The sequence below is a fragment of the Colius striatus genome, chromosome 7 (assembly GCF_028858725.1).
Source record: "Colius striatus isolate bColStr4 chromosome 7, bColStr4.1.hap1, whole genome shotgun sequence".
In the NCBI taxonomy this organism is placed as follows: Eukaryota; Metazoa; Chordata; class Aves; order Coliiformes; family Coliidae; genus Colius; species Colius striatus.
In genome coordinates this window covers 27,987,824-28,006,337 of record NC_084765.1, presented here as the reverse complement: position 1 = coordinate 28,006,337, position 18,514 = coordinate 27,987,824, and the positions used below count along the sequence as shown (strand labels likewise).

The following is an 18,514-nucleotide window of genomic DNA, read 5'->3' as shown; positions in this document are numbered from 1 at the left end:
TCACCCCGAGCAAGGTCCCGAGGAGCCCAGCCTCCCGCCCGCTTCGGGAGGCCCCTCAGCCGCCCCGCCCCCGAGCGCAGCAGCGCCCGCGTCCGCAGGGCGCCCACGACAGCTCCGGCTCCGACTCCGGCTGCGGCTCCGCGCCGCCAGTGCGGGCGCCCCGAGTGGCTCCGTCGCGGCCATGCCTGTGAGTTGTTTACCGGCACCGGCCGCGCCGTTCCGTGGGGCAGGAGCCGGGCCAGCGGCCGCTCCCGGCCGATACCTGCCCTCGGGCCTCCTCGGGCCGGGGCACGGGCCTGCGGGGCAGGGCGGGGAGCGGGGCGCCGCGGCCCGAGGGAGCAGGCGGCCGAGCCGCCTCCGGAGCGGGAAGCGGCCGCGGTCGCTCGGGCTTCTCGCCGTCCCGCGGGCGCTGCGATGGCCCAGGAGGGGTCCGGCCGCCCTCCTCGTCCCCAGCCCTGCCGGAGAGCTTGGCGCTGGCGCCGCGCCCGCGCTCGGGCGCGGAGGGAGGGAGGTTCGGTGCGAGCAGCCTGGGCGCCGTCTAACGCGCCTTGCGTTTTCTCCCCTGACCTGCCCAGCTGGCCAAGGACCTCGTGCACCCCTCCTTGGAGGATGAGAAGAGAAAGCACAAGAAGAAACGTCTTGTGCAGAGCCCAAACTCCTACTTTATGGATGTAAAATGTCCAGGTAACTATGTAAAATGTTTAGATGTTACAGAAGGATGCGGTTCATCTTCATCAAGGGTCGGACTTGGGGTTTTTTTTGTTTTTTTTTTAATCTAAATGTGGTTTTTCTCTTCTGTAGAGGCAAAAAAAAAGTCTGTATATTTATTTCTTTGTGTTTTTTTAACAGCAAAGTGTTCTCAGCCTTTCTCAAAAGTGAATTTAAATTTTTGTTTTCTTTTCTGGAGGTCTGGCCTGTCCTTTTTTTCCTTCTGTCCTTTTTTTCCTTCTGTCCTTTTTTTCCTTCTGTCCTTTTTTTCCTTCTGTCCTTTTTTTCCTTCTGTCCTTTTTTTCCTTCTGTCCTTTTTTTCCTTCTGTCCTTTTTTTCCTTCTGTCCTTTTTTTCCTTCTGTCCTTTTTTTCCTTCTGTCCTTTTTTTCCTTCTGTCCTTTTTTTCCTTCTGTCCTTTTTTTCCTTCTGTCCTTTTTTTCCTTCATGGAATCCTGGCCAGTAGGGAATAAACCAAACCTCAAGGTTTGCATGTATAAAAAGTGAGATTAAATAGATGCTTTAAAGCATCCATGGCACAAGTTGCAAGTAGAAGATGACGTTGTTTTCCTTCCTTTATAAATTGGTTGATTCTGGAAGAGCAGCCAGTAAAAGTTTTCATAAAGACACAAACAGGCATACAGGGACTTTGCACACAAGATAAAACATGCAATTGCCTTCATCCTGTGTGGCTGTTAAGAAGTGAGCTGATATCTAGCTTACATATACAGGGGTTATATTTAAGGTGTTGCCTGTGTCTGCTTTTCACAAACTTGTCATTACTTTGGCTCTGAAACATCTGTATAACCAGCTTCTTTATAAACTAAACCATGGGACTTTCTAGCATTATTGCAGTGGTATGCTTTACCAGTCAACAGGATCTTTGATCTGCACAGCTACACCCATATCAAGGCACAGAAATTGTCAAGTATGGTAACTTATCTCCCAGAAATTACTGCAGTAGAAGATGATAGCAGTAAGAAAATGCATAGGCAATACAATAATGGTCATCCTGACTAGAGGCTGTATTCAAGTTTTTTTATGTTATTGTTCCTTAGAAGCTTAGATTTCTAAGAAGCTCAGAGATGTTGTTTTCCATCTAAAAGTGAGGTACATTCATTAAACCTGTATAAAAGTCAAGTGTGGTTACTTTTTAAAAATGTAGGGTTGAAGGCTAAGCCACCATTTTTTTTTTACAAAACCCTTTCTTGGAAGCTGTGTACATGCAGGTACTGACACAGCTCATGTCAACACAGGCCCACAGCTCATCTGCCTTAGTGCTGAATTAATTGGTTATTGAGTTTGAGGGATATATAGAGCAGAGCAGGAGAGCTTCAGTAATGACTCCTAAGCAGGAGGCACTGAATATATCAGCCAGCCTTCTGCATCCTTTGGTGGTGTTGGAAGTTGCTACCTAGTTACTGAAATGCATTGAGCTCCTTTCCCTGCGAAATCCATGAAGTTAAAAATTCATCAGCCAAGAAGTTCACAATCATGGGAGGAAAACAACATTTGCTATGGTTAGATTTTAGCTGCTGGTAATTCTTTGCAACCAGATTTGTGCAGTTCCTATTTGTTATTTAAACAAGGCAGAAATCTGTTATTCTGTCTAATAGTTCTCTCTAGCAACCAGCTCTCATATCAGCTTTCTGAGCACCTTCCTCACAACATATACTCTGTCTTGTATTTCTGATCCACACATGCTGAAAATGAAATCTGTGTTCACCTTTATTTGTCTATGTTCTATATCCACATCTAGATTAAATCTTTTACAAGTTTTCTCTCCAAAAATTTCTCTCGGTTAATTAAAAATACTTTTTGGGGAAAGAATGAAAGCAGTGCAAATGCCTTTGTCTAAGTAATGTATGAAAGTGATTTCATTCTTAAGATGTTGTAGGGGGAGTGTTGCTGATGTCAGTTCTTGCATCTGCAATTACAGAACTCATTCTGTGCAAGTGTTCTTGTTTAAGTACGATGCTAGCTTTGTGGAATGCAACCAAGAATGTGCCTAAGGTACCAATTATTAAACAGAAAGCAAACACAGATTTGAACAACAGTGTTTATATTCACAGCTGCCAGAGTTTGTCAACAGCAACATTCTATGATTGCAAATTAAATATTTCTGTAGCTAGATGGGTCTTCTGTTTAGCAGAGAAGAATAGTCTAGAACTCGGCAACTCTTTTTGCAGGAGATATACAGGCTAATTAGGGCTTGTCAGCTATCAGGCTCTGTTGATTTTCATATGGGAGTCATAACAGTTTCAGTTAACTAACTTGCTTTCACATGCACGTTAGTAAAAGCAAGTACTTCAGACCACAATGACAATGTTTTGCTTTGTTTTACTTGGTATGCTGTCTAATGAGATATAGATCAATTTTTGGACAAATGTATTTAGAGTATCTGATTCAATTACACCTACATTAAAAATCATGCTAGAAATAGGAAATAAATAGAAAGTTTACTAATGCTGTTTTGCAGGATGCTACAAGATCACTACTGTATTCAGCCATGCTCAGACAGTAGTTTTGTGCGTAGGGTGCTCAACTGTTCTGTGTCAGCCTACAGGGGGGAAAGCCAGACTCACAGAAGGTAAGGGTCAATGACAGCCTAAATATTTCACTTACATAAATGCATTAGTGTATTTATAGGCTGCATATGTTTCAGTTTTGATTTTGAAAACTGATACTGGAATGCTTGTTCTGCAAATTGCTTACAGGGGGCTAATAAAAATATTGGTAATGGGCTCTGTAATTGCAAATTTTTCTTTAGATTCCTGTTTTTAAATGCCTAGAGAGCTACACCAGGCAGCTAAGTAGCTACCTTGTTATCAGACACATAGGATTTTAGGTACTGGGACTTGTCACTTCCTTTAGCCCACCTGTAATAAATACTGCCTATTTAATTCTGAGCTAAGTGTAGGGAGTTAAAAAACACTATTAAAGGAGTAGGGTACTTTTGCCAGGCTAAAGTGATTCTGTGCTGCTGCTGGGTAGTGGTGCCTTGCCTGTTTGTTCTTTAACAGTAGGCAGTTGATGTTAATTTGTTTTGTATGCATTGTAAGAGAACCACTACTGATTCTATACAGGTAACTGGTATATCACCAGGTTCATGAAATGTACCCCATTGTCTGGGGTATGTGAAAAACACTCGAAATGCTTGAGGATTTTTTTTAAGAATTAGCAAATGCAAAGGTTACTAATATTTTGTTTAAAGGACGAGAAGTAAATATATAAGCAAATTACATGTAGTAGTGCTTATACTGTGTGTTACTATATGGATGTAGTTTGTATGAGGATAGAATATCTGAAGTAAAGCTGTTGGGCAGTTGAAAAGGTATCGACGCTCCTAGCAGCTGTTTCAGTTTGGGGTTCGTATCAATAAAGGACAGAACAGTAGACTCAAATTTTAAAAAGCATCTGAAGAAAAGAAATAGTACACCTTAGCCTTATTTAGAGATCAGTTATATAACAGTGATGTTCTGGTTAAGTTAGAGAACACTCAAAGTGCGAGATCTTCATCTCTTGTGGTAGATGAAAAAGAAATTTATTGCATGACTTTTCCTGCCTCAGTTGGGTGGACAATTTTCTAAGGCAGTCTTAATTTAGGGACTATTTATACTGATGTGTTTTTTTTTTTTTCTTTTGCAGGCTGTTCATTTAGAAGAAAGCAACACTAAACAATTCAGCATGTGGTTTTCGATCTGTGCTCCTGAAACTTACCAATTTAAAAATGTCTGGTAATACAACAATGCAATTACAATTGATTTTGTAAAAATTACATGCTACTGGTGACTAATGAGCTGGAATCTCTTTTTCAATAAATGAAGTGCAATTTTTTCCTGTGAGTTTGCAGACAGCTGAGCTCTATTTTTTTAACAGTGTATTGTTAATTGGGTGGTGTCATTGAATATAAAAACTTTGAGCTTTCTGCATCCTTCCCCTCGTTAATCATCAACTACAGCAGCGTAATGTGTATGGTGACAGAAAGAAGAATGTAGGAGAATGCTTTATTACTGCAGCTACCCTAACTGCAAGGGTTGCAAAGGCTAGATAAGATTTTTAAATGGCTCATTTGCTTTCAACATTGCTTCAGTCTATTTACCATGCTGAGTAAGGTGGTGATAAATAAAAATATTAAGTTACTCACATTGAGCTGTTTTTCTGGAAAGTGTTTTTTTCCCGTCTTTCTAAGCTAGTCACAAACCTGCATTTGATACTCTATACTGAGGTTTCTACATGGGGGGAACAAAACCATCTTTTGCAACTAAAAGCATGAAGTATAGAGAAGGTATATAGTATACAAGCAACAGTAAGTCAGGAAACTACACTAACACCTGTGAATGGTATCCAGTCATTAAAAAAACTTGAGCAAAAACATGCATATTTTCAGCATTAACTACTGACATTAAATAATTGCCTTTTTGTAATAAGGTAACACATTGTGTTTAGTTTTTAGAAGCCATGCCTTTCAAAATGGCTGTTAAGAAGTGTGTTGCCTTTTCAAACCACAAAAGTCCCATGCAAACAAAGTCTTACACGTATCTTATTTTACTAAATAATAAGTTAGGTATCAACACACCTTTCTAAGTGTCAGGTGTCTTTGTGAGCTAATTAATGTTACACGTTGCTACTTAATTTGTATTCTTTTCATAGGTTTTAAAACTTTCTACTGAAAAAAACCCCCAAAGCAAACACAAACCCAACAAACCCTGATATTAGAATTCAGTGCATTTCCAATATAAGATTTATTTCAGTTATGCAAACAATGAACACTTATAATTCAGAGACCAAAAGTAGGTGTTTGATACAGAAATAGATGCCTTAGTATACGTGCCTTTTAAAAAAACTTTTGTGTCAGTGCCATACAGTGTTTTCACAATAAAGATTAATTAAAGAGAAAGTTTGTCATGAAAGTTTCCCACACTTAATGCCAGTCTCAAATAACTGGTTTCGGAACAAAGATCAACATAGCAATATTAATTCACCTGTGACCTGAATAGATAGATGTGCTAAGGCCAGATTGATTCCTAGTCTCCCATATCTCTGCCTTCACCCTAAAAGAACTCAAGATTAAGTAAATACCAAATCAGAGAAAGTGGTGCATTTTCTCCAGCTACCTGAAGTTTAGACACCATTCTATGATTCTAGGATTCTATGATCATTGCATCTCCAGTACTGCACAAGTCACGTGTTTTAAGACTTAAGTTACAGGAGATAAAGAACTGTCTTGACTTAAGCTGGGATAGAGTTAAATTCTCTTCCTAGTAGCTGTACAGTACAGTGCTGTGAGAATAATGTTGGTAACACTGATGTTTTTACTTGTTACTAATAGCACTTCTCCTAAGTGAAGGCTTTGTCAGTTTCCCTGTGCTCTCCTAGCAAGGAGGACATTGTACTTGGTCTATTGCTATTCATGTATTCTTCAACATGAAAACAACACAGAACTACTTTTGTTCCCTGGCAAATGGGCAATGACTTCTGCTGGTGCATGTTTACCCAGATAGTAGGTGCTCAAGACTGGAAAAAAAAATGTTGCTGCTGTAGAAGATGCTCACCTCCAGTACGTCCATATTGGAACTGTCAATAGCAAAGGCTTCAGTGGAAGGGTAGGTAATTTATTGCCTGACCAAAAGTATGTTTGTTCAGAAAGGCTGACTCTGTTGTTTCTACTGATTTGATATTCTTGAGATAAAACAGAACCCATTATTAACAAATTTAAAAAGTGAAGTTTTGGTGAGTGGGACAGAAATTACATGCAAATACTTAAGGTGTAAGCTCCCAGTTTTAAGGCACAAGAAGAGTTATAACTAAGGAGTACTAACCAGTCCTACTAGCTTCCTACTAGCTTCAAATAAGTGTTAGCAAAACACTGACAGCTCAAAATACTAGATTTCTTAGTTTGCTGGTCACACTAGCATAGATATACCAGGAACAAAGATGGCAGCCTATTGTTTCATCACAGGGCAGTTAAGGCTATCTTCTGCTAGCTGTTATCTCAGACACCTTGCTCCTTAAATTCAGAGAAGCAGAGCTGCTAAGCAGTGCAGGGATGTTAGGTATTCAAACGTTTCCTGAACGTTTTGTCTCAGCCTGGAAATGCTGTCTGATGTAACTGCAGGAGAAGGGGAGTGGGGGTCAATCGTGGAGATCTTCCATGCCATTATGGAATATATATATAAAATTAACATATTCAGACGTTATTGCTGAAGATTATAAAATGCCTCTTTGGAACTCTATCACAATTTCTTGTTCAACCTTTTGCAAAAGTAACTCCTTGAAGCAGATGTCCAAAAGGAAAAAAAGATGGTTTTCAAAAAAAACCTATCCAAATCTGTGAGACTTCTACTACTGGCTTCAAGAATGGGCTTTAAACATTATGAGTTGAGTTCCTAATTCCTGTATCTAAAGGAATATCTACATTACAGAATACAGTGCCATTTCTGGATACCAAAGTTAGCACATGTATTACTCAAACCAGCGAGCCAGTTTGACAGCTTGGTATGTTGTCCCATTTAGGGATATTCAACTGTTGAAAGAATTCTCTTATTTCTCAGTAAACTAGATTCACACATTCTCTGTGTCCAATAAAAATGGGAGAGAGAGGACATCTAAATAGCAAAAAAAGATTTTTACTGACATTATCTTCATGCTTTCCTAATTCTTAAATCCACAGCTCTGACAAAAGTTTACTTCTACTATAAATCTGCATTCTGGAGGTAGCTTCAAGATTTGGGTTTTGTTTTGGTTAGGTTTTTTTTCTTCTTTTTAAGCAAATATGAAAAGCACTATATGAAAATATAAAAATCAACAGTAAGCCCCTTTTTCTTTAAAAAGTAATACTGAACAGTTTTGGCAGACTGGAACTGTGAGGATAATGAATTATGTCCTTGTGTGCTCAAAAGAGGACGTGAAATCTTTCAAAGGTTTAAGGTAGATAATTTGTTGTACTTCTCAGTGCAAGAAACCAGTGCTAGTTTTTTAAATCATGGTCAAGTGCTTGACTGGATGAGAAAAAAACTTACTAGTATAATGGTAAGACAAGTACTACAGGAAGTCAAATTTGACCATTACATTCTCCTTTTCTGTAAGTCAGGAACTTCCCTGAGAGATGAGTTCCAGTTACATGTAAGTTTAGCACCACTAGTAGAAGTTACGCTATTTCTTCACATATTGTTAGTGACTGTGGAGTCTTATTACACCCTTCTCCATTCATTTTCATGTTTCACTACAGTGAGTTCAGTTGTGTGTTATCTCTTTTGTTTCTATATATTGTGCCCATTTTTCTTTATCAAACTCCCTTGCAATCTTTAAGGCAGTGCTGTTGAGTGAAACTGATTGCATATTACAGATAATGCTAACAATTACTCCTCTAGGTGGTGCAATGAGCCCCGAATCTGTAGCTTCAGAGTTCAGCTCTTCAGGAAGAATTAAGAGGACGCTACTTGCCCCCACTGCACCACCTGTATGAGATGCATAGTGTCTCTGCTGCCTGCAACAACCATATTGTTGTTTTTTCTCTACTACAGCCCAACCCATTGCGTATTTACCATCCCTGTCCCATGATACTTCTGTTTTTGGCACTGGGGTCCACATCATTGCAACTGTGTCTGGTTTGAGGTACCCAGGAAGAAGTTTGCCATTAGTGTTTTTAAATTGTCCGGCTTGGTAACTGTACAACAAGGCATTTCCAAACTTCAGAAGGTCACCTACTGACGACAGGAAGCCACCACCAGCCCACTTGTAAGAATTGTCCACATATGGTGCATTTACCAGTCGTCCCTTTTTGTTGTAAACATAACACCTAGAATTCAAGGAGATGCAACGTGTCATTTTCAGATACTAGGCACGATTATTCTAAGCTGCCCTACCTTGAAAGGACAAACTGAGCCTATATCAGGTTGTTCTCATAAAACTTCACACTTTTTTAGACTGTATTTTACTTAAACTATTTGTTGCAGAAAAATCAACAGGAAATTGAGACAGGAAAACAAAAATTAAGGTCACTTCTCAGGTTAGAAGCTAAATTATAGTTTCAATAAAAGTACTCATCCTTCTACTTACTACTAGAATATACAAAGAGTAAAGGCAACATACAAATAAGAGATGTGACAGAAATCTATAGATCTGGCAGCACAGGATTTTTCCTCTTTTAAGAAAGAGGAATCCTACAACTACCCCACAATTATCAGACACTGCGCTGAAATTTCACGGAAGTCTTAGGTGGCTGCTCTGAGACAGTAGTTTCCATTTATGGGTGATTTCCCCCCATGACCCATGACAGTTGTCACATATTACAACAACCAAATATTCTGGAACTACTAAGAAAAGTGAGAAGCACAAAAGAGTCTTGCAACACCCATCATTAACTACCAACGAGAATTACAGAGTGAACTATCAGGAACAACACAACCAGAGCACAGACTGAATTATAATTTTGAAAAAAATCCCAAACCCAAACCAGTCCAATCATGCCTGGATTCATTTTGTACAACATACAAAAGGAATGTTGAATAACTATTTAATCTGATGAATTTCAGCTTTTGGCCTTTAGACCACAAGAGGTTCATGTACAACTTGAAAGAGCTGTGAAAAGGAACCATAAAGAAAAAGAAAGAATTGGGGGGGGGGCTGTGAGGCATGGGGCAGGACAAGCCCCCTGTCCAACAGGACAGGCAGACATTCCCTAGCTGGTCTGCAGTTAGCAGAAAACTTGTAGGGAAGTTCTGAAAGCCAAAATCAGAGACTGAAGCAAAGGAAGAGATGGTCCAAGACTACCATCAACTCTGCCAGTGATTTGGTTATCTCTGTGTCTCAATCATCAGTTTTCTGACCACAACAAAACCTGTCAGGACAACACTGAAATGCTTGACTTACCTCCAAAACATCTAGAAGAACATGAATTTTTAAACATTTTCATGTCAGTGAGATACAGTATAAATAAACCATTAGACAAACCACAGCATGCCAATATGTTCTAGTTTGAGGCACCCAGCTAGCTATTTCTGGAAGCAAAGCTATCACATTAGCATCTCAGTTTTGCTTAACAAGTAGTCTATATAAAGACCTCCAAAACAGTGTCTGTCCCAAATCTTTCCTCCCTACTATATTTCAGTTTATAGAAGGATTAATATACAAACATATATTTAAACCAACAGTGGAGCATCTCCTTTGTGGTGAAAGACTGAGGGAGCTGGGGCTCTTTAGCTTGGAGGAGACCGAGGGGTGACCTCATTACTGTTTACAAATACATAAAGGGTGGGTGTCAGGAGGATGGAGCCAGGCTCTTGTCAGTGATGTCCAATGACAGGACACGAGGCAATGGGTACAAGCTGGAACAGAAAAGGTTCCAAAGAAACATAAGGAAAAACTTCTTTACTGTGAGGGTGACGGAGCACTGGAACAGGCTGCCGAGATGGGTTGATGAGTCTCCTTCTCTGGGGACATTCAAAACCCACCTGGACAAATTCCTGTGTGACCTACTCTAGGTGGTCCTGCTCTGGGAGGGGGGTTGGACTAGATGATCTTTCGAGGTCCCTTCCAACCCTTAAGATTCTGTCAGTTTATGAGAGCTTCACTAGCATCCAGATCTACAGCCAGAAGAGCCTCCGAAAATTTGCAAACAAAATAAATATCAGTACAAAGCATTTCAGAATACAAAAGTAGACCTATCCCTAAAAAAGTACAAACTACTCTCTGTGTATCCATGTATACACACACACTTGAAATACACACTATACAAGTACTATAAGCCTTGGATTCAGCATGTTCATCACCATTTTCATTCTTTGGGAGTACTTTAGAAGCCCAGCTTTTGAAAACTTTCAGTCTCATTTTCATGAGACTTTTTTTCCATAACAATCACAAAATCACAGAATGGTAGGGGTTGGAAGGGACCTCTAAAGATCACCTAGTCCAAGCCCCTGCTAAAGCAGGTCCACCTAGATCAGGTTGCACAGGAATGTGTCTAGATGGGTTTTGAAAACCTCCAGAGAAGGAGACTCCACACCTTCCCTGGGCAGCCTGTGCCAGGGCTCCCTCATCCTTACAGTAAAATAGTTTTTCCTTAAGTGGAATTTTTTGTGTTCCAGCTTTTGTTCATTACCCCCTGTCCTATCATGGGACACTAAAGAAAAAAGTGTTGCCCCATGTTCTTAACATACACTTTTTAAATACTTGTAAGTATTATTGAGATCCTCCCCTTAGTCTTCTCCAAGCTGACCAGCCCCAGATTCCACAGCCTTTCATCATAAGGAAGATACTCCAGTCCCCTGATCATCTTGGTGGCCCTGTGCTGGACTCTCTCCAGAAGTTCCTTGTTCATCTTGAGCTGAGGAGCCCAAAACTAGACACAGGACTCCAGATGAGGCCTCATCAGGGCAGAGCAGAAAGGGAGGAGAGCCTCCCTCAACCTGCTGGCCACATTCTTCTTGATGCATCCCAGGATGCCATTGGCCTTCTTGGCCACGAGGGCACATTGCTGGCTCATGGTTAGTTTATTACCAACCAGGACTCCCAGGTCTCTTTCCCTCAGAGCTGCTCTTCAGCAGTTCGACCCCCAGTCTGTACTGGTGCATGGGGTTGTTTCTTCCCAGATGCAGGACTCTGCCCTTGTCCTTGTTGAACCTCATGAGGTTCCTCTCTGCCCAACTCTCCAGCTGGTCGAGCTCCCGCTGAATGGCAGCACAGCCTTCTGGGGAATCAGCCAGTCCTCCCAGTTTGGTGCCATCAGCCAACTTGCTGAGGGTACACTCTGTCCCCTCATCCAGGTTGTTGATGAAGATGCTGAACAAGACTGGCCCCAGAACTGATCCCTGTGGAACTCCACTGGCCACAGGCCTCCAACTCGATTCTGTGCCATTGATCACCACCCTCTGGGCTCTGTCATTCAGCCAGCTTTCATCCACCTCACTGTCCACTCATCCAAGCCACACTGCCTGAGCTTTCTGATGAGGATGTTATGGGAGACAGTGTCAAAAGCCTTGCTGAAGTCAACGTAGAATTATATCTGCTGCTGTCCTCCCATCTAGCCAGCCAGTTATGCCCTCATATATTCTCTTATAATGGGAAATACTTGTTTCCTATTCTGTAATTTTATGTGCTATTTACAGAACCAATACCATATGATTAATTTTGGAATAATCTTAAACCACTTCATTTAAAAGTCTGGGAAAAATATTGAGATGTCACACATTGTAAATTCAGTTGCATTAAGAAAGAGTAACAACTATTGTAGGAAAAAAAAAGTTTAATCCTTGTTTACCTTGCTCTGTTATATATCATTGCTTCGTTGTCATCTAGTACAGTTGATAGCATATCCAAATCACGAAACATTTTTAGCATATAATCTGTAAATTTTTGTCCTGAAACTCTCTCCACAACAGCGCTTAAGAGAGTAAAGCCATATGTTGAATACAAGAACTGACTACCTTGAAGAAATCCAACAAGAAAGGGGAAAAAAAAAGTTAGCTGCATTATGCCTAAGTGGAATCTGATGGACAAAGTTTAAGTAATCACATGTGCAAATAGAATTATATATAGCAATGAATAATTCATTAAAACTCTCCCCTCCCCCTCATTTTAATATGAAGTGAATTATAAGGTTACGATACCAGACCCTAGGAATTTCAGTACTGTAGCACACACAGGTGCCTGTTAAGTGCAGGTAGTTCCAAGAAGAGTACTAAAACATTTCCAGGCATCTGCATATACAACCAGGTTTCACGCCAAGATATGGAGACTGACATGCAACATCCTTTCCACCAGATTTACCATATGGTTCTAAGAAGGATGCCTGGATTTGGAAAGCTGAAGTAAACCATAACATTTCTTCTTAAAAGATGCCCATTTACTGTGTCTTGTTTGTGTGTCTATACCCTAGGGATGGAAGACTCTGCTATCCTCACTGCATGTGAAATAATTTGAAACAATTTGAAACACAAATTTCACTATAAGAGCACATTTTGGTCTAAATGACTAGAAACTCACCTGGTTTAAAGAATAGAGGATCATTTTTAAATATCTTCAGTGATTCAATCACACTTTCAAATTTTTCCTTCAAATAATACTCTTCTTGCTCAAATTCCTTGTCTCTCCTGCCAGGTTTTGAATTTCGGCTTTTCACCTCACCTTCGTGTTCTTTCCTTGGTTTGACAGAATCAGTCTTCTCAATCCCTTTGCCATCTTTTTCTTTTTGTTCTTTATCCTTACAGGGTTTTGTTAGCTGAAATGCTCTGTTTGCCTTTTCCTTTTCTTCCTTTACTTTTGTAGAATCTTTTTCATAGTGACGAATCCCACTCAAGTGTGAAACTAACAATCTTGTAGTAATAGCCACCTAGGATGAAAGAACAATATTTACAGGTGAGCTCTCTTCATTAAAGACATGATGCACACCAAATCTCCAGAAAAGTAAAATTCAATGTGACAAGGAACAAAGTTACAAGATCTTTTAAGTATCATGTATTACACTCACTTAAAATATTTACATATGCAATGTGCACACTACACATGAGAGATCACAGAATCACAGAATGGTAGGAGTTGGAAGGGACCTTTAGAGATCATCTAGTCCAACTCCCCTGCAGACGCAGGTCCACCTAGATCTGGTCACACAGGAATGTGTCCAGGCAGGTTTTGAAGACCTCCAGAGAAGGAGACTCCACACCCTCCCTGGGCATCCTGTGCCAGGGCTCCGTCATCCTCACAGTGAAATAGTTTTTCCTTATGTTTAAAAGGAACTTTTCGTGTTCCAGCTTCAGCCCATTACCCCTTGTCCTGTTGCTAGATACAATAGAAAAAAAGGGATGCCCCAATTTCCTGACACCCACCATTTATATACTTACAAATATATGAGATTCGCCCCTCAGTCTTCTCATCTCTAGGTTAAATTGCCCCAGTTCCCACAACCTTTCCTCATAAGGAAGATGCTCCAGTCCCCTGATCATCTTGGTGGCCCTGTGCTGGACTCTCTCCAGAAGTTCTCTTGATCTGGGGAGCCCAGAACTGGACACAGTACTCCAGATGAGGCCTCACCAGGGCAGAGTAGAGGGGGAAGAGAACCTCCCTCCACCTGCTGGCCACAGTCTTCTTGATGCATCCTAGGATGCCATTGGCCTTCTTGGCCATGAGGGCACATTGCTGGCTCATGGTTAGTTTATTATTAACCAGGACTCCCAGGTCTCTCTCTCTGCAGACCTGCTCCAGGAGGTCAGTCCCAGCCTGTACTGGTGCATGGGCTACACTTGTCCTTGTTGAACATCACGAGGTTCCTCTCTGCCCAGCTCTCAAATTCTCACTGAATGGCAGCACAGATAAAAATGATGATTTAAATTTTCTAGCATTACTTTTTCCAGCAGTAACTATCAGTACTTGTCTAAATCATTTCTGGTGTTTTACAGAAATGGGTCCAGACGTGGACACTTGTACACATGTAACTGTGTAATGACAGGAACAAAAATCCCCAAAAGTGTTACCAAAGAATGATTACATACCTTTTCACCCTCGTAGAGTTTTTCTGGAAATTCAGGGACATATTGCTGCACTGGAGCATCTAAATCCAGTTTCCCCTCTTCCCACAATTTAGCAACAGCCATCATTGTAAGACACTTGCTAATACTAGCAATTCGCATGATCGTCTCTGGCTTACATACTACACGATTCTCCACATCAGCATAACCCAAACCTTTAAGAAAATAAAAACACTGTGGTACATATTTTTGCACAGAGACATGCTCAATGAATGATTTGCAATGCATTAGGCTTACTGGCTGCTTCAAATGTTTTTCTTCTAGCTGAACTGGAACATTATGAGATTGAAGATTAAGCCAAAATTTGCACTTCTGAGTTCAAATACTCACTGTATAAAAACCAAAGAAATCAAAATCTAGACTATAAAATAACTAACCAACAGTCGTAAATATTTCTTTCATTTTCTGAACTAATGGTTGAAACTGTGAAGGGTCTTATTTTGTCAATACAAAAACTGAGCAATGAAATCATGCACAAACTCAGAGCAATTACCTAAACTGTAAAGCTCCACAGAACATTAGTGTTCTACACTGTGTTTCAACATCACTCAGCATGACTTCAATTAAAAGACAGCTTAAGAGTCTCCAAACCAGTTTTTTCCTATGCAACGAACTCACAAGTCTGGTAGCAAAAACTGGAATTTCTAAGGCCTGATCAAGCTCCCATACTAGCTTTCAGTTGAGAGAGACTTGAGGATACCGTGTAAGTGATGCCACAGCATAAAAAGTAATAAACTTCAGTAATGGCATATTTGCTGTTTTCAGTACAAGCAAGGTCTGCAAGCAATACATGCCTGACTATAAAACAACAGTCTAATAATGAACTATTCAAGGAAAAAAACCCTTGGCAAAAGACAAGAAACAAACCAGATGACATGTCGGTTGCCCAAGACCCTTTCTTTTATGTCAAGTTGCTACTCCAGCACTTGCAAGATGGTTGTGAATGCAGATGCTGGAACTCTCAATGACATTACTTTTCTAATCAGTTCAGCAGGCTTAGGGCTCTGTTCACAGACTACATGCAGCTTACACCTGTTTCTATTTTTGCTCCCCCATGAAGAAGGGAGGAGTGCAATAAAATGAGCTAGAAGTCTGGTATAGCAATGTTACCCACCTCCCAGCTGCCTTACTGAGGGCATCAGGGTAGTGTTATTCTCTATAACCATACACAGCAGGCCACAGAAAGCTCTGGTGTGGCTTATGCTCTCACATGTAGTTGTCTTGCTACTGGATCTGGCAGTCTGGTGATAAACCACAACCCTGGCACTAGTTCCCTCAGGCACTTTCCTGCACATCAAGGAAGGCAGGCTGCAGAAGTCTTACAAAAACTTCTGCTTTCATTGCTAGATAATCTGAGACTAGAAAAAGCTATCTGACTTGAGAAAGTGTGTGGTTAAGTTTCTAGCATAGCTTTCCTATTAGGTGATATTACAAAAGGCACCAGAGGCTCTCCAACTCGTTTCTGCCCTAATGAAAGAGAAATAACAATCTATGATCAACTTTCTGCATATGTAAAAGTTAATGCAACAAAAGACTGGCAGAAAATGTTTTTAACAACCTTACTCCTACAGAAGTTTTTTCAAATTCTATAGCACACTGATGAAATATGTTGCCATTTATTTATTACTGCCATTTAAGTTGTCAAAAAGATCCAAAACACATCATGAAAATTGGTGGGTTTTTTAAGCAGTACTACCAGGATCTATTTAAAACTAAATTGTATAACCAGAAAAATCACTTGTGATTTCTGGAAGGGTGACACTGTTAAATATCAGTACCTTCTCAGTAAAAATCTGCACCTTGGCCCACAAATGGGAGACTGATCATCAAATGTGAGCCATTATTACTTTGCATATTAAGATCCTGTGGGGAGAACAGTTCTTTGCCTCCTATACACAATTCTACCAGACCACTGTACAGCTATGTGCCTAGTGTTTAAGTATATTCACAGGGCAATCTGAAAAATTAACGGAAGAAAGGTTAAACATAACTACTGAGATGTACTAGCACATGCAGGAAGTTACTAAATTATCAATTCCTGGAAATTTTTGAAGTGTATCAAGGAAAGTATCACTTAATATTTCCTAGGCATCTCTTTCTGGCCATTGTCTGGAGACGGGGCATCACGTGGATGAAATCCCAGTCTGATCTGTATGCCTGAACCATTAAGTTTTAAAACATTCATTGCTTCCCAACAGCATCCGCAACTACTGCAGCCATATACTAACCTTCTGACCAGACCTCCTTTCCATCTACAGAAACTCCAACTAGTATACCTGGGATTCCTGCTTCATCCTTTCAAAAAAAATAAAAAAAGACAAAAGACATTAGGAAGGATCTTCACAGTTAAAACACACCTTCTTCCAAACCCTAAAAATGCAAAAGCCATCTTACAAATACATGTGCATTTTGTTGTCACACTACAGTTGAAATTTGGTTAAACACTAGTTCACAGAATCAGAGAATGGTAGGGCTTGGAAGGGACCTTTAGAGATCATCTAGTCCAACCTCCTTGCAGAAGCAGGTCAACCTAGATCAGGTCACACAGGAACGTGTCCAGGTGGGTTTTGAAAACCTCCAGAGGACTCCACACCCTCCCTGGGCAGCCTGTGCCAGGGCTCCCTCACCCTCACAGTGAAATAGTTTTTTCTTACATTTAAAGAAACCTCTTATGTTCCAGCTTCATCTCATTACCCCTTGACCTGTTGCTAGGTACAACAGAAAAATGGGATGTCCCAACTAGCTGGGCAGAACTGGTATAAACTGCTTTTGTAAAGCAGATATTTTAATCCAGCAACTGGAGAAAAATATATCTAACAGTAATTTCATGAAATCAGTGATCATGCCAAGCAAGAAAAATTGAATAGAAACAAAACATCACAGAGTTAATATGTGACCACAATATTAAACAATCCCCTTGCCTCTCTCCTACCTACAGCCTTGTTCTCAAATACCCTGCAGTGTGCCGCCCCGCGGCCAGCTCCCCCCATCCAGCTCTGCCTGGCCTAAGCGTCCCCAGCGCCGACACTGCAGTAAGGAGATAAATACTGAGATGTTCCGTCAGACCGCTGTCGTGACATTCAGCGACTCCTCTGTGATCGCAGAGCGCGAACCCAAGGTATCTCCGCAGGAGCTGCGAGCCGGCCGGGCCGGGCCGGGCCGTGCGGGAGCAGCTCCTCTGGGGAACGCCGGCGGTGGCTTCGCTTCGCACCGCACCGCACGCCTGGAGGGGCCCCTACAAAACATCTCCCTCCGCAACCGAAAGGTCGGTCTCACAGCGATCGCAAAGTGCACGGCGACGAGATGCAAGCCCAGCCCCCTCACGGAGGTGACGGCTGGCTCGTGCCGCGCCACAGCGGGAGCGACCCCGGGCCGCCCCGCAGCCCCGCTCGCGCGGCACCTTAATCCTCTGCAGCAGGTCCCTGCTCCTCTCGATGGCCGCGCCGAAGCCCCCGGCGCGCGGCCGCGGATTCGCCTCCGCCTCCCGCGCGCCGTCAATCTCGCAGCCCGCCGGCGGCGGCGGCACCTTCACCCCCAGCGCGAGCCCCAGCGCCAGCCCCCAGCCCCAGGGCCGCGCCCTGCTGCCCCCTCGCCGAGGCGCCGGGGGCCGCGCGGGGGCCGCGACCCGCCGCAGGGCCCGCGCCAAGCCGTACATGACGGTGGCTGCTCCGCCCTACTCGCCAGGCAGCTGCAGCCGCTCCCGAGCGCTCGCTCGGCCGAGGTCCGAGCGCATCGAGCGAGGCCGGGGGTGCTGTGGCGCGGCGCCCGGTGGGGCCGCAGGGCCGCGTGTGCTGCTGCTGCCCGTGGCGGCCCGAGCGCTGCCGAGGAAGGTTGCTCTGAGCGGCACCAGGGCGCTCCGGCAGCGTAAGCTGCCTTTCACCAGCACTTCCATTGCGCTGGTGGGTGTGTAAGAAAAGGAGAGCGAGCAGATGAAGGGTACCTTAAGCCGCGAAGTGAGTTCTAGTGTTGCCTCTGCACTCCGCAGCAGTGGGACTGCAGGATGAAATGAAAAGGCCTGCTGCTAAGCTTATGCCAGGCAGAAGTACAGCAGGGCGAGCTAGGCTAACGCCAAGGTGAAAACTTTTAACTGCAGGGCAAGCATGTTTGATCTAGATTAACGAGGAACTACAGGTGATGGATTTTAGAGTCAGGTTGTAGCCCAGAGCAGTGACAACAGCAGCACAAATATCCCCTCACAGGAATAGTTGCTCACCTTAGACAGAAACAATGGAGAGATGACAATGCCATCCAATTAATACTTTAAAACTCACTCAAAACCTTCAAC

At 42.3% G+C, this 18,514-nt stretch overlaps 2 protein-coding genes across 3 annotated transcripts; one reads left to right on the top strand and one right to left on the bottom strand.

Moving 5' to 3' along the window:
- The first annotated feature begins 53 nt into the window (after window positions 1-53).
- RPS27L (ribosomal protein S27 like) lies at window positions 54-4,858 on the top strand. The gene is made up of 4 exons (XM_061999890.1): window positions 54-187; window positions 576-684; window positions 3,186-3,296; window positions 4,355-4,858. The coding sequence occupies exons 1-4, from the start codon at window positions 182-184 to the stop codon at window positions 4,381-4,383; spliced, it is 255 nt and encodes an 84-aa protein (XP_061855874.1). The 5' UTR covers window positions 54-181; the 3' UTR covers window positions 4,384-4,858.
- Window positions 4,859-5,387: 529 nt separating this feature from the next.
- LACTB (lactamase beta) lies at window positions 5,388-17,884 on the bottom strand. Of its 2 annotated transcripts, none has more exons than XM_061999886.1 (6): window positions 17,630-17,884; window positions 16,458-16,524; window positions 14,194-14,384; window positions 12,692-13,037; window positions 11,967-12,132; window positions 5,388-8,507 (listed from the first exon to the last, which is right to left on the bottom strand). In XM_061999886.1, exons 1-6 carry the CDS (start codon window positions 17,882-17,884, stop codon window positions 7,943-7,945), a joined length of 1,590 nt encoding a protein of 529 aa, XP_061855870.1. In that variant the 3' UTR covers window positions 5,388-7,942. The 2 variants fall into 2 exon arrangements, with proteins under 2 accessions (XP_061855870.1, XP_061855871.1); XM_061999887.1 differs by lacking the exon at window positions 17,630-17,884 and adding an exon at window positions 17,296-17,623.
- Between the last annotated feature and the right edge of the window lie 630 nt (window positions 17,885-18,514).